Genomic DNA, 22047 nt, shown 5'->3' on the forward strand with positions numbered 1-22047 from the left:
CTTTCCTCCTCCAATCGAGGGCTCTCCCCTCTTCCGAATACACCGAAACAGGTGGTTACACTTCAGCGTCGCACTGTGCCAGGTTGACCGGCTAAATTGACCACTTCCGTGTCATGCACTCTTCTCTCATCCCGTCAGATTATGGTTAATTATCAAGAGGACCATAGGATACCTTATCAAGTGCCGTGTGGTCTCGTGCCATTTTCATCACTCATGGCTTACAGACTGGAGATACACAGGAATTGCACTAGACCAGCCCATCTCTCTCTCTCTCTCTCTCTTTCTCTCTCTTCCACTGCTTCCCTTTTTACACCACGCCTCCCACATTGTCATTCTTTGCATAGGCCACCTGGTAAACTTTGTACCAGGGCCGCTGGAACAAACTATCCAGTGACTCCAGGGATCGTCCGGTCGTATCCTGAACAAACTTAGCGACTCCGCCCGCGTGGAATCCTCAAGATCACCGCACTAGGGGGACACTTACCGGCATCGCAAAGAACACATAAATCAGAGAAACAAAACAGATGCAGGCAAAGAAGGCGAATGCGCCCCATTCTTGCATCACCTCCAGCATATCGGGAGTCGCCCGAGAACATCCGAAGAAGAACACCCAGTGAAAGGCCATGCCCATCGAAACAGCCAGCGATCGGATGCGGATTGGGTACACCTCTGCCCCGATAAGATACGGCATGCCATGCCACCCGATGTTCCACCCAACCCCATGGATGAAGATAGCTGCCACAGCTCCCGTCGAGGCTCGAGATACGCTCGGCGTATTGGAGATGTGCGCCGCGGTCATCGTGCGAGCGATGCCCAGATAGCACGCCAGGTAGACCAAGGTGGTGGTTTGAAGCGTGATCCCCGTCATCAGAGACCTCCGACGTCCGATGAAATCAATCACCAGCAATGAGAAGATCAGGCAGCTGACAAACTTGACCACCGCGTAGAAACCGGTCGCTAGCGAGGCCGTCTCACTCGGCATATTCAAGTAGCCGAAGATTGTGGGGAGATATTGAGTGATGGCACTGGCGCCCGACCATTGAGAGAATAGGTGCGCCATGAAGACAAGCAGGAAGCGGCGTCGATTTTCGACTGGAATTAGCACCTCTTTCACCAGGTCCCACTGCGTCGCTCCCACGACAGCCTCCCGCTCGTACAAGATCTGCGATTCCATGATCTGGATGTCGGAAATCACTTCGGGATGGCCATTGGGCAGGCTGCGGAGTCGGGATACCGTGGCAATGGCTTGTTCGCGCCGGCCGACGTACAGTAACCATCGAGGAGATTCCACACACAGAAACGTCCCAAAACCCCAGATTGCCGCCGGTACTAGCTGGAGCAATGTAGGAACCATCCATTGCAGGTCCTTTCCAGCATACGCCTTGGTGAGGCCATAGTTGATGAAAAAGCCGAAGACAGAACCCAGCTGTTGGCAGGTGGAGTACTGGATAGCGAGAAGTCCGCGAATTCTCTTGGGTGCAATCTAAATGCCTGATAAGCCGATACTCCCACTCTCCATGTCGATGAATCTGCATTACCTCCGAAATATACATCGAAGGAACGACAGTGATGCCTCCACCACCAAATCCAGCGATGAACCTGGATGCGTAAAAGGCTGACAGATTGCCATGGCTGAGAGCCTGCCCGGCGACTCCTGCTGCATAGATCAACGTTGACAGACGCAAACTCCACTTTCTTCCCAAGCGGTCATTAACTGGCAAGCACTGTTAAGTTTTCGTCAGTAGGCCAGCTATTCATGAAGTGGTAGGAGTTGGCTTACAGCCAGACAGCCAAAGATTGCCCCAGCCGTGAAAATCGACACAATCCACCCTTTCGTGTTGGCATATTCGTCTGGTGACTGTCTATCGACGCCGAACGTGACGCGGAATCGGGACTGTACGACAAGACATGCGATGTTCGCTGCTGGATTAGATGCCTGATGATTTGGACGGTGGAGCTCTGCCTCTCACCTTCATCAAAGCCCTTACAGATCCCTGCCAATGCAAAAATGATTGCGTTCGTCAACAGATAGGAGTTGACGGACCATTTCGGAGACTCCTTTGGAGGCTGGCTTGTTTCTGTAATGAGCCCCATGGTTGCCCTTCAACACTCACCAACTTTCGCAACGGTCATCCCAGACACAATATATACAATGCAATCCTTTCCAAGGGCAGCAGGGCGCAAGTATCCTTGGCATAAATGGCGCACAATGTAGCGCGACGAAAATATCTCATGACTGCACCTAATGCGCCCGAGGCAAGGAGTCGACCCTCACGTACAACTGTGGCCAATTTTCTTCGCAGAGTTCCTATCAGCTGGCAGGTAGCTTCAACGCGAATGATAAGGCTTTCTCGACGCACCTGTCTCCGAACGCACTGGGGTGAACCTTTCCAACATTCCTCCCGAGCATGAGCAAAGGCTCGCACATATCTGTCGATATCGCTGCATCTGCCAGGAATCGGTGATTTGCAGGATGGCCCAGCCTGTCTCGAGATCTACGACCACTCCCGGATCAGTCGGCTACAATGTTAGTAAACCAGGTTGCATTGCAGCATCTCAGTAGCAGCGCATATGGAAATCCGGAGCTGACCACGACTTACTTGAGTGTTTTCCGACCGATATATGCTAGGGGCTCGAGGTCTCGATCGTCTGGACTCGAGCCGAATCTTAGTCTTATTCCTTATCCTAGCATTCTGCATCCACACATCTCGAGCTGACTCCTTCTACTGCTCGTGTTATTCGAAGGTCGCTGTTTTGAGGCCTTTACTGCTTCAAGTGCCGTTTTCACCACCTCACCACCTCCAAGAGCCACATCCGAGGAACCATGCACACTTTTGTTTCATGGCTGTACCCCTGAGGTCCCTAGAAATATGGAGCAACCTCAGACAAAATCGTTTAGGTAGTGCTCTTCTCGCTTAATCCTCCTTACTCAGCGGAGACCTTTTATAGTTATCATATGTTGCCTCATTCTCGACCATATATGCTCTGGATAGCCCGTTCGCGACAGAAATACAGAGGACACGGACTATCACCTTTTTATGACCAGTCTCTGCTTACTCAGGGTGTTTGATTAGGTTCACACAACACAGAAGAAAGATCCATGATGTATGATGTGCACATATCAATTGGAATGAGTGGACCGAGAAACATGAGGGCCGAAAAACCTTATCATTGTCGACAGTATGAATAAATGCCAACTTCATACAACTATACTTGATTTAGAGCCCGACAGTTCATGGCTCAAGGTTTAGCCAATAGACGACGCTGAAGCTCTGATGATTAGAAATCGAGACCCTGAAAATGTACCCACTATGACGTCCCACTCTTCATGTGGATAACTTCAAAATACCCCGTTAGAACCCTCAACAACGCACTCACGACGCACCATTGCTACTCTTTTGACAACAAGAAGAAATCAGCCCTCAATATGTCGCTGCAAGGACTCAATGTGCTCATTGTGCGTGACAAATCTCATCTCTCCCATCGTGATCCAAGCTAATATAGCTGCAGACCGGAGCTTCGATGGGCATTGGCGAGGCGATCGCCAATTCCGTAGCCGAACAGGGTGCCAATTTGATTCTGTTCGCGCGGTCGGAAGTAAGAGAACTTTCGAGATGTTATCACGACAAGAAATACTTGCCATACTAAAACATACCTAGGACAAACTCCAAGCCCTGGCGAGCAGGATCCAGAAACAACACCCAAGCGTCAAAATCATCAGCAAAGCAGTCGACATCCAATCGTACGAAGCAGTCGAGTCCGCGGTGAAATCCGGTACCCAAGAACTCAATCAGATCGACATCCTCATCAACAATGTCCTCCAATCCCTCCCTCCCCCTTACCACAGAATAAACATGACTGACCTCAATCAAAAAGGCCGGCCTCGCCCTCGGCGCCCCCGCACCCTTCCACGAGCTCAAAATCGCCGACATTCTGACCATGAACAACACCAACATCAACGGCTGGATGTTTGTCACCCACGCCGTGCTGAATGCCTCCATGATCCCCCGCAAAGCCGGCACGATCCTCAACATCACCTCCGTCACGGGGCTGGAAGTCCCCCCCTTCTCCGGGGAGTGCGTCTACCACACCAACAAGGCCGCGCAGGAAGGGTTCACGAACGCGCTCCGCAATGAACTGAGCGGCACGAATATCCGGGTCCTGGCGCTGCGGCCGGGGTGTGTGGCCACGAACTTTCACTCGCTGCGCGTGGGGCATGACAAGGAGATGTACGATCAGTTTTTCGAGGGGTATCAGTATGTTGTCCCCTGACGGGTCGGGTCGGCGTGGGGAAGAGTTTGGGTAGGAGCATTGTGCTGACCGGGAATTTTAGGCCTCTGGTGTCGGAGGATATCGCACGCGCGGCGGTGTTTATGTTGCAGCAGCCGGTGAATGCGTCAGTTAAGGCGCTGGATATTGTTCCGTCTGGTAGGTTGATGTGGAAGGGCAATTGCAGGAGTTGGGATTTGCTAACGTTTGTTTCGTAGCTCAACGGTCGCTCAATGTGTTTGACCGGGAATGGAACCAGAGAAATGCTTGATTCGGCATGGGCAAGCCATTGTCGATACGGGCATACGACCCAAGATTATCGAGTTCAAGCAAGCTGTAACGATAGCAGGGACTTGCAGCGCCTCGGAGGCAAATGACGCTTCGCCGGGCTTCCCATGTGCGCAACATACAAAGAACCATTACCAGGCAAATACTATCCCAATTCTAGGCTTGACTTCCATTTCTGATTCTAGGTAAGATGGTGGTGACATCGCCCAACTGTCAGGGGTGATCTCCGATCATCTGAAATTCTTGAATTCAATTCAGCTTGTGCAGCACCTGCAAGCAAGGGGCTCGAATGACATCACGAGTGCATATCCTCCCCACATCTTAAAAAGACGGAAATTGAAACCGATGGATACTATCATTAGCAATCTAGCGATGAGTATTTCTTGTGAAACGTTTTTGTCTTGACCACGATTGCATTGCACGTTCGAGAGTATATCAATTGGTTCAGTGATAGGCGTGCGGAATAAGTGATTGTACTGTACCTCTGGCTGTAGTCGTTATTGATCCTCCTATTCGTTACAGTCTGAAATACAAGATGTGGGATACCAGTGAGTCAATCACAGTTGCAGAGAACAATTGCAGTTGATCTTGGATAGCCCTGTGGCAGTCTGTTGGTTCCCCACTCGGCTCTGAGGAAGCATAGGCGCAACTCGGCCCAAACCCACCGAGAAGCCGCTCCGTAATCAAGTTGTTCTCCACGTTCCAACTTTCCCCGCAAACCATTCCGAACCGGAGAAATCCCAACATCTTCAGGCTGGCAATCATAATCACAATCATGAGTGAGAGGATCTCGGAATTACGCTTCCGGTCGGGGAATGCTCCTCCGCGCTTCTTCAAAGCATGTCGCTGGTGCAGGAAACAGAAAATGCGGTGCGACGCACGCAGTCAGGTTCCCTGTGCGCGCTGTCGCAGTGCGGGTCGCGACTGTATTCTCGACCCCATCGTGGATGGAAGGCGGCGCAGCCAGCGCAACGAGTCTCCCAGGCCCTCTCGGTAGGCGATTCGGAAATTTATCCGATGCAACTGGGCTGACTCCTTGTGTAGACGACAACAGATAGCAAGATCGCCGTGGAATGAACCGACCGGGTTCAACACCCCCTCGACCCGCGAGCAGGAATATTCACCGGGCCCGGCCGTACAAGAGAATCCGCTGGACAGCGCGCTCGACTCCCTGCCTGACTCAGGGGACCTCCGCTCACCAGGCGCCTCGGAGAAGCACGGTCAAGACAGCAGCCAGCAGTTAAGCCCCAACGATATGATTGCCCCGGTCTCGGTCGTGCACTCCATGTCCGTGAATCTGCTTGGGTCTAGCAGCGTAAGTCGCGCTCGTAGCACAGAGCACACGTCGCTAAATGTGCCGGCAGATCTTCATGGATAGTTCGAACAAGGCCGATCTGAGAAGTGATGTTATCGCGCGAGGCATCATCAGTGAGGAGCAGGCACGGTCGATGTATGAACGGTAGGTAGAATCCTATTCACTCAAGCACATGGGCGAAGACAATGTTAACTCTCGAATCCAGGTTCTTCAACGGCAGTAAGAACTTCCTGGCGTTGTTCGATCCCATCCGAGACACCTTCGATTCGATCCGATCGCGCTCGCTCTTCTGCTTCTCGGTCATGATCTACATAGCCAGCCGGGCTGTCCTCGACCTGCGAAGCAACACCCACCTCCAGCGGGTACTGCAGGATGAAGCCCAGCGACTGGCGGAGGACAGTTTCTTCGAGCGACCAACTAAAGTCGAAACTGTTCAGGGGATGGTTCTGCTCGCGGCCTACTCGGAGAAAACATGGTTCTCGACAGCGCTGATCCTACGCACTGCCCTTGACTCGGGGCTCGAAAAGTCGCTAGACACCCTGCTTTCACAACAAACTGTGCCTCGGAGTGCTCTCTCCGCCACTCTGGAAGAGCGGAAGCTGGTGTGGCAGACCAGGACTTGGCTGATCAGTTTCACACTCGAACTGGATGTGGCGTCCGGCACAGGTCGGAAATCAAGAATTGACGCTGTTGATACTACGAAACTACGCAGATTCCTCGATTACCCGCTTTCATTGCCCTGCGATATGCGTACGATATGTATTATTGAGATTCACCAGCTTCGGAGTAAGTGCACGCTTGACTATATTCTTCGGTTCTATTTTCACAGATCTTGTTAGGTCAATTCCGGATGATTATTGAGAACTCAAAGACCATTCACGAAATCGTTGGCGTTGAATTACCGGCTGTCATGGCAAGGTTACAGACTTGGTGGAATACCTGGGATGAGATTCATAATAGTAAGACCCCATTTCTGCCCAACATGCTCGGAGATGCTGACTGAGAGTTTCTTGAAGATAACGGCTTTCATGCGGGCGCATTTCAACGCTGCAGTCTCAAGTTGATGCATAATTATGCTCGGATATTTGCATTTTGTGCATCGTTGGCGCGGATCCAAAAGCTACAGTGTGGCAGCACCGAATCGGACTCAGACACAGATGATCCGGATGTTTCCCACTTATGGCGCTCGCTTGCCTCAGCAACCATGGATCAACTGGGTTTGATCATATCAGAAACATCATATCGATGTCAATTGACATGGACTCCTACATATCCAGCTTTGACAATTGCATTTGTCAGTGAGTGGTCCCAACAGCCATAATCCCTATTGTGCATGGTGACACCGAACATCTGACCCCATACAGCAACATTCGCATTACGAATCGCAAGATGGAGGCCAGACTTAATTGATCAAGACCTGCTACTTGAACGGGCCCAACTCATATGTGACCTTCTAAAGCAACCCCCGTACCCGGATATCCACCGAACTGTGTCGATCTTTGTCAACTATGGTCGCGCGCTTGTCGCGAGCCAGCGCGGACAGGGTGACGATTGCTTCCATGTCCATGGAGAAACTAGGCGTGCGAACGAGCAACTGGTTTTGGACAAGGATCTAGACGGCAATAAAGTACATATGTCGTCTGCATCGGCACCGTCAGAGCAACCCAGCTATGGAGCCACGGAGGCGATTCACCAAGGGGTCAAAGACACTGACCTGCTTTCGATACCCAATACTGACAGATCTGCCCCTCCCAGGCAGTTTCCACCCCGGCCACCAGGACCAATGGAAGCTCCCAACTGGAATCTATGTCACCCGATTGCAGATTCGTTCGGTTTGTTCGAGGAAGAGCAGAACGACATATTCGATTTTCTGCCTGCCATGCCTTCTATGCCGCAGTAACCGACAATCTGAAACAGCAGCATACTATGGCTAGCAGTACATTTTCAATGTGGGGACAGGGGATGTATGGGTGATGTATGGGTGGTCCGCACGAAGACAGGTAATCCCTGACACGTCTGTGGAAGCCACGCTTGTCGCGCAGTCGAGTATCACATGCGGTAATCTGTATGTCGACAGAAAGTCAAGAATGGTATGCGAGTGAGAAGGCAATTTTGCGACAAAGTTGCGGTGGGCTCGCCAACCGGACATGGGTCATATCCCAGCCAATGCTGTAGAACGGGCTTGGGACTCTCTGCATAAGTGCCCTGGTGGCCGGTGATCGTCCCTTGGAGTGGGCCCTTAGCGTGCTGCATGACGGGCTACTGAAAATTCTGGACTCACGAAGTTCTAGACTGTGTTGCCAACATCTAACTTGTGAACCGGCTCCAGGTCGGGGCCGTTGTGTGGGCATCCCGCTGCACCGGGGCCGGACCGGCCCCGATCTGGCGATTGACAGGATCCGAATAAACAAGGTCTCCCATTGGGCATTCAAGACATACTCTAAGCCAAGAGCTCCATCAAATGCCTCAATGCTTGCAGGGTTACGTTGTTATCGTGACTCACTGATACCTCATTTCTGTAGGGTCCCACAAGTGACAAAGTTATATAACGTTCGTTGCCCGCAATGGCGGGAAAGATGAGGGTATACACAACACAATCGGATTCTGGTGCATCGTTCTTGTTTTTTGAGATTGATTCATTTGGTTTGAAGAGAAATCATGGCTCCAGATTCAGAAGTCGAGGGTTCTAAACCCAGACTTGTTGCTGCAGGTAAGAACTCGAAGCGCATCCTTGCAGAGTTCACTTCTCATGCGACATACCAGATGATAAGCATATTAGTCACAACGGTCGAATTCTATCCGGCCTTTCAGAAGATCCGAGTGCAAAGCTTATAGAGGGATATCAGTGGACCAGACTGATGGACGATCAAATTGTGGTAGACTTTGATCACAACTCGATAGCACATCCTACCAACTGGAGTCCTGTATGTGTTCTGGGTGCGGTGCCCGCAGTGTCATCTTCCATGAGCTGACCAATTGCTACAAACCGATAGGCCAAGAAGATCTATACAGTCCTCGCCGCATTGTTCCTTGTGCTGAACTCAGGAATATCGTCTTCCCTGCCTAGCAATGTGGTCCCGTACATTATGGAGGATTTTGGCGTCGATGGAGGCTCGCAAAAGGTGCTGCCTACAGGAGTTTTCCTCATCGGATATGTCGTCGGTCCCTTGGGATTTAGTCCGCTGAGTGAAACCATTGGACGGAAGTCTGTTCTACTGGGAAGCTTCACGGTCTTTGTTCTAGCGACACTTGCCTGTGCTTTCGCTCCGAATTGGCCATCACTATTGATCTTCCGGTTCATCTGTGGTGCGATGGGCGCTGCACCGCAGACCGTTGTTGGTGGTGTCTATGCGGACATGTTCTCCAGCCCTCGGAACCGTGGCCGTGTGATGACCTTTTATATGTCTGTACGTTGACCAGGCACCCCCTTGCTGAATTCGATTGGACACAAAATAACCGAGCGAAATAGGCTGCAAGCTTCGGGCCAATTGTGGGACCAATCATGTCGGGGTGCAGCGCCCAATATGGTTGGCGCTGGACCTTTCGCATCGACCTGATACTGGCTGGAAGCTGCTGGATTGGTGCACTATTTCTTCCGGGTACGTATACAGTGATATGCCGTTTCGCGGACTTTTTGCATACTGACGGGCTGCCGAGCAGAGACTTTTGCGCGCGTCATCCTCAAAAAGAAAGTGAAGGAGCTGAACAGCACCTTCAAGACAGACAACTACATCTCCCAGCTGGAGTTGAAAAAGGTGGAGGTGAATTCCAGCCTGCTTGAAATCTTCACCCGACCTATCACTATGGTCATCTTTGAGCCTATTATCCTGTTCAGTGCTCTCTATATCTCATTTGCCTATGCTCTCATTTTCTTTTGCTTTGCAGCATACCCAATTATCTTTGAAGGTAACGCACTTCGAAGCATCTTTTTTGGATGGTATACTGACGAGGCTGTACAGGAACTTACGGCTTCAATGTGCAGCAGACTTCACTGTGCTTTCTACCCAGTATGACTCTCGCAGGTCCCAGCTATGTCTACGATGCTAATGAACAACACAGTTGGCATTGGCGCGGCCTCCTCCGGCCTCATCTCTCTTTACTACGACATCTATTATGAAAAGGCCAAAGCCCAGGGCAAGAAGTGGACGACCATCCCGGAGTACCAGCGCCTGCCGATCTGCCTGGTCGGTGGCCCCTGTCTCACTATCAGTCTTTTCTGGCTTGCTTGGACGGCCGACCGCCACGTCTACTGGCTGGCCCCCGTTCTCTCCGGGTTGTTCTTTGGCGTCGGCTATCAGATCCTCTTCATCTCGCTCCTGACCTATGTCACCGACGCGTACAAGATCTACTCCGCGAGCGCCCTGTCGGCCTCGCTCATTACCCGAAGTATTCTGGGTGCAGTGTTCCCGCTTGCGGCCGACCCCATGTACTCTGCGCTGGGCGTGGGGTGGGCGACGTCGATCCTGGGATTCGCGAGCCTGGCGTGTATCCCTATTCCAGTGATGTTCATCTACAAGGGGGAGTGGATTCGGCGGAAGAGTCCGTTCTGTCAGCGGTTGATGGAGGATGAGAGGAGGCGCAAGGAGGAGATAATGGCGACTAGACCTACTACTCCTGTGGAAGAGGTCTAGGGGATGGAGGTAATGATGCTATGATGTTATGAACCTTAGACCGCGACCTGAGTGATAGAGTAATGCTTAATGACGAGAGATAGAGTGGCAAGATAGATTGTGGGTTCGATGCAGTGACTGAGTTAATTGCTAGTAAAGCAGAGAAAGGATGCCTTTGAGCTGTAGCGAAGTTTGAGTAATGAAACTCGTAGCCTTAGCATTAAGGCTGGCAGGAGAAGGAGGACTCGAAAGGGGCCTAGCGTGCACCCGGATTCCTTCCTCCCATATCAATCAGGAGTTTGTTCGCATGCAATTCCGACATTCCGAGTCCACTGTCTTTCTATCCTCCAGTGTTCTCCATCTTGTTTGAAAATACTCTGTCTTCGAGCTCGTACCCTTGCTGTGTATCGCTCCAGTGACCTTCAGGCTTGAGACCCGTGTCAGGAAGCTTGCTCCAAGGCAGTTGACCATGCTGCATGGACTCATACCTCTCTCTTCCTTCTAGACTCAATGACATAAGTCTCGAGGCTGAGTTCCAACGCAATCATCTAATCGAGCAAGGGCCTCTCGAGACATGTATGGTTCCTTCGATCAGAAAAGTGTTGAACAACAGGCGCAGCACCCCAAGGGAAGCAGGATCAAGCGCCAGTCACTATGCTTACTCTTCTGCATCCAGCTTCTCCTTATCATAGTACGCTACTCGAGACACTAGCTACTTTCGCGGTCGCCGGCGATACGACTGCCTTGTACAACGGAGGCCGCAACTCTGCTACCGACGTGAACCTCCGCATTGGGAATGGCGGGGCTGGGAAGAGTGGACTTATCAGGATCAGTATATGCTAGAGTCGCCCATTGCAATGTCTAGTTGACTGATCCCTCGCCTTGTTACAGCTCTGACGAATGCTTTCATCAAGTCGAGCGTGAAAAACGGTTCCGCAGCATTCAAGCCCGCCTGGTACAAGAGTAACACAACCGAGTCCATCCACTACCGTAAAGGCGACACCGTGGACATGGGCATGGCCTACGATCTTGTCGCAGAGTCGCTGCTATCCGACAGGGCGTGACTGAGGCCCTGTCTGGTACGCCTGGCGCGACCACTTTATGCTGACTGGTCCTCACTCCAACACAGCTCAACTGAGCAAGACCAGCGACATCTTGACCATGTTCTCCAGCCTCTACACTGCGGCCAAGAACCGCATCGGCCCTGTTCGTACCAGGTTTCTTCCACGGTATGACAAGTCCGCCACCAGCATCAAGGAATCTGACCCTTGGATTGGCATTGGACAGCTACGTTGCTCCAGTCCCGCTGTTGTCGCACCGATGCTCATCTCCCGGCTACTAGGTTCCGTGGACGGCATACTCCACGTGGTACCACCATTACATCGCTTATCCCTTCCAGGCGCTGACCGCCGCTATCCTTCTGGAGAGTACACCATCACGGACCGCGGCACCTACATGTACCTTACCATCTGAGAGGATCTGCAACGCCAGACGACCATCTACAAGACGGCGACCGGCACCTCTAGTGACTTTCTGCTCAATCCTGCCCACATTATAAATGGCAATATGGCCACAAACGCCGAGGTGGCGCATAGCTTTGCCCAGTGGGTTATTAGTAATAAAGGACAGGCTATCATCACTGGCTTCGAGAAGTACGGACAGCAGCTGTATACAGGCGCACCGGCTAACAAGACTGCCCATCTTCAAGACCTCTTGGCCAATGAAGGACTATTGAGAAAGTATTATATATGCCCAATTCGTTTCAAAGCTAGTAATTGTAAGGATAGACGCTTCGATTGTTCCGGTCATTTGTTGCAGACAGTACTTCGAGCAACATCCACCTACCCCAGTTGATGGCCGGTAAGATTTGCTGCCCTGCTAAATCAAGAAGGTATGACACTGCCGGTCTGAGTAACACATCCTTTTCTCAGTCCAGCCTCCCTCCGTCCCTTATCTAAACCCCCTCTCGTCACATCCTCTCCTCATATCTATCGTTCTCTCACGCCACATCTGCCCATTCTATCTCTCTTCGTTCTTTGCACCTTCCACATAGTCCAACCGACCCCACACGACGCAACCATGATCCTCAAGACCCTTTTCGTCCTGCTCCTTGCCGGGCTCATTGCCGCCCAGGCTACCGTGACCGATATGTTCATTGGAATGGGCGAAGCGCAGACTGAAGGCCTCGTCGCGTCTATCATGGGCGAGGTTAGCCCTTTGACCTCATTAGGCGTGCCCACTTGTCTACCAATATGCTGATGTTATCTCCCCAAGACTACGGACGAAACCACCTACAGCGTCACTTGCCTGCCCCCCAAAGCCACCTCGCCGAAGGTATCCAGTTGCCGCTTTGACGCAGGCCTGACGGTTATCGCTCAGCCATCGACCACTCAGATCGTCAGTTCCATGACGAATACCGCTGACTACGAAGAGTAAGCCTTCCCCGGAAAACAAAAGTGTTGACCTCAGCTCTCAACTCAAACCCGGTGGTACTCCGCACAACAGCACGCTCGGAACCCTGCTCTGCGCCTTCGACTACATGCCCCGGGCGACCTGCACCGCCATAAACAGAGTGCAAGCCAACCCGCCAGCCTCGGAGCTGTCCGCGGCGAATTCCAAGTCTACCGATATCGGGCCCGCCGAGCGAACCATGCAGTACACCTTCATCACGCAGGACGTTCCGCGCGTCCCCGTCACCATCACCGCCGACCCGCTGACGCCGACGGCCACTGCCACCACCGACGAGGTCTTCACGCTGTTCAGCTCGTCGGTTCCGACGGCTACCGTGACGGTCTCGGACGCGGCTGGGACTTCGGGGTCGAGTGCCAAGAACCGTACTTCGGTGGGTGGGACCAGTGGTACTGCTGGTGTTACGCTTACGAGCACGGCGAACGGGACGGTGCACGCCTCGTCGCCGAACTCGGTGACCGCCTCGAAGAGCCAGGGCGCGGGGCCTTTGATTACTGGGGAGGCTATGGTGGTTGCGGGCGTTGCTGCGGTGGCGCTTGCTGCTGCTGTTGTTCTGTGATGGTTGTCAGGGGCTGTTGAGTAGGATGGGTCTTTGTTCGGAGGATGTGTTTACAGACGGTTGTTGACGTTAGGGAGACTACGATGTAACTGGAGAATATTATGAAGGCATATTTTTGCCGGTTGTCAGTGATAGCAGTTTCCGGTAGTTGTTGACTACCATATGGGGCTGATATGAGCGTAGCATTGTTGAGCGGATCAAAGTGCCTGATTCGACTTTGACAACTTGACGCAGGACCTCTAGAGCACCCAGAAGCTTGGAAAGACCCATCATACTCGCTTTGAACCATTGACAATCCAGCTAACCATACCACCTATCACCGACCGGCGCCTCATTCGGCTGACGTGGCGCTTGCTACTCTTCTTATCAGCCTTACTTTGGGAAAGACATAGCTAGCTTAGAGAATTAGTCTGATATCTAACAGAGAAGTTCCATCATTCGGCCCGACGGATAGGTTTATGAAGATGATACAGTTGTGAGTCCTATAAAGACACTATAATCTGTGGGCATAGAAGTGACCTCTCCAGTGATTTGAGATATACAAATCAAGGCACAACAACCAATTCCTTTCAGCAGAGAATCACCACGTCACATTCTCTCGAGCACTGTTTCGAGAAACAGGAGGTTGAGCCACAGCATCTTCTCCAGCAAGTCACCGTCACCTCATTTTCGCTCGAGCACTGTTGCCAAGACATGAAAATCAGGCCAGACCGTCTTCATTCGACATTCGTCACAACAAACCATCAGACCTCGAAGCATCATCTTACCACATGCAAGTAATACACAACCATCTTGGTCAGCAGCGAACCGTGCCCGGCTCGTCCCACCAAAATGGAGCGATTAATCCAAGTAGGTAGGATAATGGTATCAATATACCAGGGAACAAATGGCCCGAGAACGCTCCTCGATAAGAGCCTTTAACGCTTGTTTGACCGTCATGTTAGCAACTGACTGTCCATTGCGGGGTGTCCCGAGCCCGAGATAGTCGTGACTATGCAATGGTCGCCCAGCTTTTGATGATCTTCTGCCTATTTTCCCTTGCGCTTCGTTACCTTGTTGGGCGAAGAAGTCGCACACTTCTTCTTAGGTGATGGAGAGGGCGTAGATTGAATGGGCGCAGATGGAGTGGGCGCAGATGAACTAGGAAACGTTGCCTCTGACAGGCCTATTTCTTCCGTTTGCACGCGAGCCAAGGATCGATCGGAGCTCTTCAATGCTCAACCCGAGATCAGACTCGAAATCCCTTCTAGTACAAGCTCTGTACCGCATAGCTCCGCAAAGTGGTCCCGATTGGGTGGGGATTCTTCAACTGCTGCCTGAAATCCTGGTATCGGAGACTGTGAGCCTGCGCTAGTATTCTCGTATTACATCGACCCCAAGGTCCCTCGATCTCCTTCTGGGTCTGTTTTGACTCCGCCCAATCTCACCAGCCACATGAGGTAGAAGCTGTGGGCTATCACATCGGCCAACCCGCACGATTGGTTGCCCTTTCGTAGCAATGCGTGGAGGATCGGTACACTGCACTGTACCCCGTACCATGAGCCATGCATCATGGTAGCCGCAGTTGTCGAACTCACCGTGAGTGTCCGTCAGAAGGGGCTGATCAAAAAAGCTTCTTTTTTCTCAGAATCCTGAGCGTGTCAGCAAGTCTTCCCTGAAAGGCTACTGTAGACTTACATTGTCCGACATCATTGCTCCGCATTACTCGTCTTCTGTCATGGGTAGCCGAGCTCCATCCTATGGAAACAACAAGAGTGATACAACGAGTTTGATTTCTTGTAGAGAGAGAAGGTGTCATGATGTAGAGGTCGCGCGTGATAGAGTGGGAGGAGATTTCTGCCTGAGCGAAGGTCAGGGCTGTGATTACCCCTATACACGAGGCAGTTCAGTGAATTGACAGTGAGTCGAGGTAGTGGAACAATAGCCAGCGAGTGAAGATCGATGTTGTAGACATGGTTAATGGCACTAGCGGCTTGTTAGAATTTGGGAAGGAACTAGGGCAAGAAGGAAGGAAAGAACAAGGGAATGGTGTGTAGACAACGTGCGTGAATGAAAACAATTAGTCTGGTTAACTACCACGTGCAATTCATTTCAATGAAACGAATCAAGTCTGTATTGACCCAATTGAGCCCGCTAAGTGCATGCATGGCTCGCAAGTCATTCCGCTCCAGCATTACTCTTACCGCACCCTTTCAAGTGCTGCCGCAGGAGGAAAGTCTGGAACGTCTTGCCAACCCTGGCTCCAGAAACTGATGCCACTGCTTCTGGTGGTGTTACCAGGAATGGTATCTGATTTCCGTCAACAATCCACAGGAATAAGTATAAGGCCAGAACCTTCACCTGGCATGGGAGCAACCGATAAGATATGCTAGGTAAGATGACGATAGCTACCCATACCTACTGAATGCCTGGAAACTCTTCCTCACTTCGTTGCCCTCCTTTCTCTGGGAATTAGCGCTCTGCTTAGGAGAATCCTCTTGTAACCAAATCCCACGGCAGAAGCCCTGTGCAGTATTAAGAAGCACATTAGTTCCCCACCAAGTTCATACTATGCAGACAAGTAGTGTAGTTTTGAGCTTCAATTCCTCCATGTTGCTGCAAACACGTTTTTATCTTACCAAGTCGGCTTCATTTTGCTACATTCTAGATTATTCTCGGCGTTTGCCAGTAAACTGAAGCCCGTGGCTCGGGATGGCAATTCACATAGAACTAATAATATTAGATACATGCCTATCGAGGACGTCGAGAAACTTGAGCGATACCGTCCAGGAGGCTACTATCTGATCAATATAGGAGAGTGGTTGAATTCCCAATACTGCATCGTGCATAAACTTGGCTTTGGCGCATACTCAACCCTATGGATGGCACGAGATCAGAACTAACAAATATGTCGCCATTAAAGTCACCATCGTAGATAGTGATCTAGCGCAGTCGCAGGAAAGAAATATTCTCCATCGACCCGATACTGCAGACTCGAAGACCCAGTCCCATCCCGGCCGCGCAAGCATCCCGCCGATGTTGGATGAGTTTATTATCCCCGGGCCTAATGGTGAACACCAGCGCATGGTCACACCAGTTGGGATGATGAGCCTAGCGAGGCCAAAGATGCCTCATCATTTCGCCTGTTTCGTTTGCCGGTGGCCAGAGTTTGCTCTGCCCAGCTAGCCTTAGTCGTGGCATATCTCCATGAGGGATTGTCCACGCTGGTCAGTACACACATCATGTGTCCCTTCTCTCAGTTCCCACTGTCAGTAGGCTAATGCATTGTCAGACCTTCATCCCGGCAACCTCTTGGTTCTTCTTCCGAAGAGCATGGATGTGCTCTCAGGAGAGCAACTGTACGAAAAATATGGACGACCTCATCACGAGCCAGTCGTCTGTCTAGATGAGCGTCCACTTCCCGACGGCGTCCCCGCAAATGCTGTTGTGCCGATCTGGTTAGGGAAAGCAAGCGAATGCGTGTCTCTAGCTGAGGCTCACGTCGTTGTCACTGACTATGGGGAGTCTTTTATGCCAGCCACGAGCATGCGCCATCATTCCAACACCCCGTATACGTTGGTTCCGCCCGAGATGCACTTCGAACCCGAAGAGTCACTGTCTTTTCCCGGGGATATCTGGACGCTTGCGTGCACCATCTGGACATTGGTTGGTCAGCGCCCGCTTTTCCAGGGCCTTACATTTCTTATTCCCATGAAGTCGTTAATGAGTCTGTCTGTCGCTGCTCACTTATGGTATTGGTTAAAACTTGCGGTACTGATATCCCCAGAATGTCTTTTCCAGTTCTCGTTCCTTAGACGCTAGATGCGTCTGAGTCCCAGTTGATGTCGCAGGCAGTCTCCGGGTCAAAGTAGTAGCTGAAGATATCCTCCTCCTCTAGGTCGTTTTCTTCTACCAGGCACTCTGTAAGTAGCTCGCTCATATTACTACTTCCATCAGACGGAAATACTATCTTCCCGGGGAAAGTCAGCCGCTGCCAGCTTAACGCCGATTTCCGATCGGAGTTCGGCCGCAACATGTGAGTATAGTAGTCGGCATAGGACCGCAGCCCCGGATGACCACATCGCCATCGCGACTAACGTCAATAACAATATCTGCCTCGGTCGCGCGCAACAAACGAAACCTTCGCAGCAATGTTGCGGTTTTCTATAAATCCCCGACGCACGGCTGAGTGCCGTGACGACCAAACGTGAACACCATGTCCTCTCCACCAGTCCAGCTCCAGCCCGACTTCTCCGATCGAACCGACTTCGAGAATGCCACCCGAGGCTTCGTTGCCGGTCTCGAGCCATGCATCATCCGCAGCTCGGACGGGCGGATTGTCTACAATAATGAGGAATACGGCTTCCTGCGCGACGCCGAATGCCCGCAGACGGCCAATCCGAAGCTCTGGCGCCAGGGTCAACTGGCCTCCGTGCAGGGACTCTTCGAAGTGACCGACGGGATCTACCAAGTTCGCGGGCTCGATTTGGCGAATATGACCATCGTCGAGGGGCACAAGGGCGTCATCGTCATCGACCCTCTGACCTCGGTGGAATGCGCCCACGCCGCGTTGGCCTTGTATCGGGGTCACCGCGGGGACCGGCCGGTCACCGGCGTGATCTACTCGCACTCGCACATCGACCATTTCGGCGGCGCTCGCGGGGTCATCCCGTCCCTCGAGGAGGCGAGGACGTTGCCTATCCTCGCACCAGAGGGGTTCATGGAGGAAGCGACGAGTGAGAACATCTATGTGGGGCCGGCGATGCGTCGTCGGGCGGCCTTCATGTACGGGACGCGACTGCCCAAGAGTCCGGAGGGACAGATTGGCTGTGGGATTGGGATGGCGGTCTCGACGGGGACGCCCTCGCTGATCCCTCCGAATCAGCAGATCACCGCAACTGGGGAGGAGAGGGTCGTCGATGGGGTGCGCATCCGCTTCCAGCTCGTTCCCGAGACGGAGGCGCCGTCGGAGATGAATTTCTTCTTCCCGCATCATCGGGCGCTCTACATCGCAGAGTGCGCCACGCATTCTCTGCATAACATTATCACCCTGAGAGGGGCTCTGGTTCGCGATGCGAAGGCGTGGGCGCGGTATCTAGACGAGTCGCTGGTCTTGTTCGGGGAGCAATCGGACGTGTTATGTGCGGGTCATAACTGGCCGACTTGGGGTCGGAAGGAGATCCAGCAATTGATCGCGGAGCAACGGGATCTGTATGGTTACCTACATGATCAGACCGTCCGAATGATGAATCGAGGTCTGACGGGAATCGAAATCGCCGAGACCCTGACTCTCCCACCCGCGCTGCAGCGGGCCTGGCATGCACAAGGGTTTTACGGGTCTGTCAGCCACAATGTCAAAGGCATCTATCAGCGTTACATGGGGTGGTTCGACGGCAACCCGGCCCATCTGTGGGAGCATCCGCCCGTGGAAAACGCAAGACGCTATGTCGACTGCATGGGCGGAATCGAGGCGACGGTTCAGAAAGCCGAGCAGTACGCGCGGGATGGAGACCGTCGCTTCGCCGCTACGCTCCTGGGACATGCGGTCGCGCTGGACCCGACACATCCAAAGGCCCGATTGGCTTTGGCTTCCGTGTTCGAGCAACTCGGTTACGGCGCGGAGAACTCGACGTGGAGGAATTTCTACCTCACCGGGGCGCTGGACCTCCGCCAGGGAGAAGGAGGCAAGGCCCAGCGCCACAGTCCGGGGCTGGCGGCCCGGGAGCTAAGCCCCCATCAGTCGGTGGAGCAGTGGCTCAGGCTCCTCTCCGTCCGCCTCCATGGGCCTCGGGCTGCAACGGAGTCTTTTGTCATGGACTTTCACGTGAAAGACACGGAGAGTTGGTGGAGGCTGATTGTGAGCAACGGCGTGTTGACGAGCCGAGCGACGACCGCACGAATAACATCAGAGGTTGCCGGTCTGACAGCGTTTGTCACGAAGCAGCAGCTTGGGGCAGTTCTGAGCGGCAAAAGCCTTGGGGAGCTGGACTACGAAGGAGAGCTTCAATTGCTGTCGAGGTTCTTGGAGTTGACAACATAAAAGGTCATGCGGGTGAGGTGGGATCATATTGGCCAAGATTCAATGGAGATACTCGGAGTATCTGCTGAGAGCTCTTCCGACGCTGTACACCGTCCTGTCCACCGTACTCCGTATAGGCCCGGGGAAGTCATGCAAATCCCGAATTTATGCCGCAAGGGCAAGACCAATACAATAGGTGTAGCGCTGGCCAATAGGCAAAGATCGAATTGTCCCGTGTCTCGACAAGCCCTAAGACAGAACGCAGACGGCATGCAGACGGCATGCAGACGGCCGAGAAGGAAAGCCTACGGAGTAGAAAGAAAGATACGAGTCGAAAATCGACCACTCGCTAAAAATTGTTGAGAATGAAAAAACGTTGAAACTAAAAAGTACCAAAAACTACCAAAAAAAACCTTAAGGCAGAAAATGCGGCACTAAACCCAAAGGGGACTGGGGGCATGCGAGGGCGGTGGAGGAGACTGGCCTTCCATTGCAGGCTTGCAGGCTTGCAGGCTTGCAGGAGATCATCCCTTACTCCCCGTCTATCTATAGCCCGCAAATCAATCTATCACATTCAGGGGACATTCCCCCTGCGGCGTGGAAATTTCAGGGCTTATCGATAACCCCGGCTTGAACAAGGAAAATATCCTTGTTTTCGCGCCGAGTCGTTCTCAAAAATCTAAGTTTTTCTCCAGATCCGATTCCCCCCCTGTGAAACTGTTGGGAATCCGACCTCCACAGTGCACGGGCAAAATCCGTGGGAGGGCCTCGAATTGGACCGGCGGAGCAAACCACGACAGTCTCAGAAAGGCATCCAGCCACTCAGGGGGCGCCGAGATATTGACAGTTAGCGTGGATACAGAATCTGACACTGTTCCGTGGTTCCACCGCAGCTTTCTCATAGCCTATGGGTGTGGCGAGTGGCCTTCCAGAAGAAGCCAGGAACACGATGCGCCTAATTGGGTTTCCCTCAGTGGCCGCTGATCATAGACCCTATTCATTCTTATGGCCGTCCTACAAAATTCGGAAAGCTACACACGGCTTTTCTTTCGCACAATTCAATTTCCTCTGTCCCTCTGTTCGACACTCGGTGGGTTTCATAGTCTGCAAAGATGACTTTGACCGAATTGCGCAAGAAGGAGCCCATTGTGACGGTCGTGGTATGGATGCCCAAAAGGCTTTTGCTGTCGAAATCACCACTGACACTTTTTTTTCCACAGGAAGTCGAAGATGACACCGTCCCCAATCTGCAAGATCTCAAAAATGCTATCCCCAAGGAATGCTTCGACTCCTCGGCCGTCACCTCCCTCCTCTACGTTGCCCGTGACATCCTCTACTGCGCCATCCTGACCTACGCCGCCTTCCACATCTACCTCCTCCCTACCTTGGAGCTGCGAATCATTGCCTGGGCTGTCTATGGCTTCTTCCAGGGTTGCGTTGGCACGGGACTGTGGATTTTGGCTCATGAGTGCGGCCATGGTGCTTTCTCCCGCCACCAGAAGCTGAACGACTTCGTCGGCTGGGCCCTGCACTCTTTCCTGATGGTGCCCTACTTCTCCTGGAAGATCACCCATGCCCGCCACCACCGCTACACCGGTCACATGGAGAAGGATACGGTCTTTGTGCCCTGGACCGACTCGCAGCTGGCCAAGAAGAAGAACGTGCGCATCGAGCAGTTGAAGCACTTGACTGAGGAGACCCCGATTGTCTCTTTCATCCAGCTGATCGGCCACCAGCTCATGGGCTGGCAGCTGTACCTCTTCCTGAATGTCACCGCTGGCCCCAAGAGTTTGCCCGAGAACCGTCCCCTGAAGGGCATCTCCAGCCACTTCAACCCCTTCGGCCCCATCTTCACTCGCGCTCAGTGGGTCAGCATTGCGCTGTCTGACTTGGGTTTGCTGATCATGGGATCTGTTCTCTACTATGCCTCCACCCAGATCGGGGGCTGGAACGTTGTGCTCCTCTACGTGATTCCCTACCTCTGGGTCCACCACTGGCTGAGTGAGTACACCGTCTCAAATCTGTGATCCAGCCAGCGAACTAACATTACTAGTTGCCATCACGTACCTCCAGCACACCCACCCTGCCGTCCCGCACTACAGCGCCGAGACCTGGACCTACACCAAGGGCGCTCTGGCCACCATCGACCGCAGCATTGGCTTTATCGGACGTCACTTCTTCCACGAGATCATTGACTACCACGTTGTTCACCACCTGTTCAGCCGCATCCCCTTCTACCACGCGGAGAAGGCTACCAAGGCCATCCAGCCCATGCTCGGCGCAAACTACCACGAGGAGAAGCAGGAGAGCTTCCTGTACTCTCTCATGACGACCTTCAGAAAGTGCATCTATGTCTCCGACAAAGGAAATGCCAAGAGCGAGGCGCCCGGTGTCTTCCACTTTGTCCTTGCCGATGAGAGAAAATAGTTTGGAGTAGGATTCGTCTGTGTGATGATGCGGCGAAAACCGTCATCGCGCGTCATGAATGCACTAGATATACATCTGTATATAGATAGACTGATAGACTATAGAATGGCAT

The 22047-nt window shown here is 52.6% G+C and overlaps 9 protein-coding genes across 9 annotated transcripts; 8 read left to right on the top strand and 1 right to left on the bottom strand.

Annotated features, from left to right (window-relative positions):
• Positions 1–173: 173 nt before the first annotated feature.
• On the bottom strand, positions 174–1718 carry BO86DRAFT_388848 (MFS general substrate transporter). The gene is made up of 2 exons (XM_025671964.1): positions 1539–1718; positions 174–1483 (listed from the first exon to the last, which is right to left on the bottom strand). Exons 1-2 carry the CDS (start codon positions 1551–1553, stop codon positions 461–463), a joined length of 1038 nt encoding a protein of 345 aa, XP_025528256.1. The 5' UTR covers positions 1554–1718; the 3' UTR covers positions 174–460.
• Positions 1719–3427: 1709 nt separating this feature from the next.
• BO86DRAFT_399007 (SDR family oxidoreductase) lies at positions 3428–4540 on the top strand (the record flags this gene model as incomplete). Its single annotated transcript, XM_025673583.1, has 6 exons — positions 3428–3457; positions 3511–3597; positions 3660–3815; positions 3877–4256; positions 4334–4428; positions 4488–4540. The coding sequence occupies 6 exons, from the start codon at positions 3428–3430 to the stop codon at positions 4538–4540; spliced, it is 801 nt and encodes a 266-aa protein (XP_025528257.1).
• Positions 4541–5287: 747 nt separating this feature from the next.
• On the top strand, positions 5288–8124 carry BO86DRAFT_361209 (Zn(II)2Cys6 transcription factor). Its single transcript, XM_025669849.1, has 7 exons — positions 5288–5550; positions 5602–5872; positions 5922–6016; positions 6078–6658; positions 6712–6831; positions 6889–7170; positions 7237–8124. The coding sequence occupies exons 1-7, from the start codon at positions 5333–5335 to the stop codon at positions 7770–7772; spliced, it is 2103 nt and encodes a 700-aa protein (XP_025528258.1). The 5' UTR covers positions 5288–5332; the 3' UTR covers positions 7773–8124.
• A 406-nt stretch (positions 8125–8530) lies between these two features.
• Positions 8531–10503, top strand: BO86DRAFT_418523 (MFS transporter; the record flags this gene model as incomplete). The annotated part of the gene is made up of 7 exons (XM_025675079.1): positions 8531–8582; positions 8708–8796; positions 8866–9279; positions 9342–9471; positions 9533–9778; positions 9832–9879; positions 9932–10503. The coding sequence occupies 7 exons, from the start codon at positions 8531–8533 to the stop codon at positions 10501–10503; spliced, it is 1551 nt and encodes a 516-aa protein (XP_025528259.1).
• A 633-nt stretch (positions 10504–11136) lies between these two features.
• On the top strand, positions 11137–12336 carry BO86DRAFT_418524 (uncharacterized protein; the record flags this gene model as incomplete). Its single annotated transcript, XM_025675080.1, has 7 exons — positions 11137–11173; positions 11240–11314; positions 11374–11472; positions 11552–11790; positions 11825–11909; positions 11957–12221; positions 12270–12336. 7 exons carry the CDS (start codon positions 11137–11139, stop codon positions 12334–12336), a joined length of 867 nt encoding a protein of 288 aa, XP_025528260.1.
• Positions 12337–12561: 225 nt separating this feature from the next.
• Positions 12562–13510, top strand: BO86DRAFT_378789 (uncharacterized protein; the record flags this gene model as incomplete). The annotated part of the gene is made up of 3 exons (XM_025670642.1): positions 12562–12690; positions 12757–12914; positions 12988–13510. 3 exons carry the CDS (start codon positions 12562–12564, stop codon positions 13508–13510), a joined length of 810 nt encoding a protein of 269 aa, XP_025528261.1.
• Positions 13511–16699: 3189 nt separating this feature from the next.
• Positions 16700–17774, top strand: BO86DRAFT_82710 (uncharacterized protein). The gene is made up of 2 exons (XM_025677713.1): positions 16700–17510; positions 17763–17774. The coding sequence occupies exon 1, from the start codon at positions 16823–16825 to the stop codon at positions 17309–17311; it is 489 nt and encodes a 162-aa protein (XP_025528262.1). The 5' UTR covers positions 16700–16822; the 3' UTR covers positions 17312–17510; positions 17763–17774.
• Positions 17509–19541, top strand: BO86DRAFT_82680 (alkyl/aryl-sulfatase). Its single transcript, XM_025677712.1, has one exon. It carries the CDS (start codon positions 17706–17708, stop codon positions 19527–19529), a length of 1824 nt encoding a protein of 607 aa, XP_025528263.1. The 5' UTR covers positions 17509–17705; the 3' UTR covers positions 19530–19541.
• A 1133-nt stretch (positions 19542–20674) lies between these two features.
• On the top strand, positions 20675–21935 carry BO86DRAFT_311667 (oleate delta-12 desaturase; the record flags this gene model as incomplete). The annotated part of the gene is made up of 2 exons (XM_025667917.1): positions 20675–21509; positions 21562–21935. 2 exons carry the CDS (start codon positions 20675–20677, stop codon positions 21933–21935), a joined length of 1209 nt encoding a protein of 402 aa, XP_025528264.1.
• Positions 21936–22047: the final 112 nt, after the last annotated feature.

The sequence above is a fragment of the Aspergillus japonicus genome (genome assembly GCF_003184785.1).
Source record: "Aspergillus japonicus CBS 114.51 unplaced genomic scaffold BO86scaffold_20, whole genome shotgun sequence".
NCBI classification, from domain to species: domain Eukaryota; kingdom Fungi; phylum Ascomycota; class Eurotiomycetes; order Eurotiales; family Aspergillaceae; genus Aspergillus; species Aspergillus japonicus.

Coding starts and splice junctions, on each gene's coding strand:
- BO86DRAFT_361209 (XM_025669849.1), top strand. CDS start 5,333: ATGAGTGAGAGGATCTCGGAATTACGCTTCCGGTCGGGGAATGCTCCT. Junction 5,551..5,601: donor GAGTCTCCCAGGCCCTCTCG/GTAGGCGATTCG, acceptor CTCCTTGTGTAG/ACGACAACAGATAGCAAGAT. Junction 5,873..5,921: donor ATCTGCTTGGGTCTAGCAGC/GTAAGTCGCGCT, acceptor ATGTGCCGGCAG/ATCTTCATGGATAGTTCGAA.
- BO86DRAFT_82710 (XM_025677713.1), top strand. CDS start 16,823: ATGGATGTGCTCTCAGGAGAGCAACTGTACGAAAAATATGGACGACCT.
- BO86DRAFT_82680 (XM_025677712.1), top strand. CDS start 17,706: ATGTCCTCTCCACCAGTCCAGCTCCAGCCCGACTTCTCCGATCGAACC.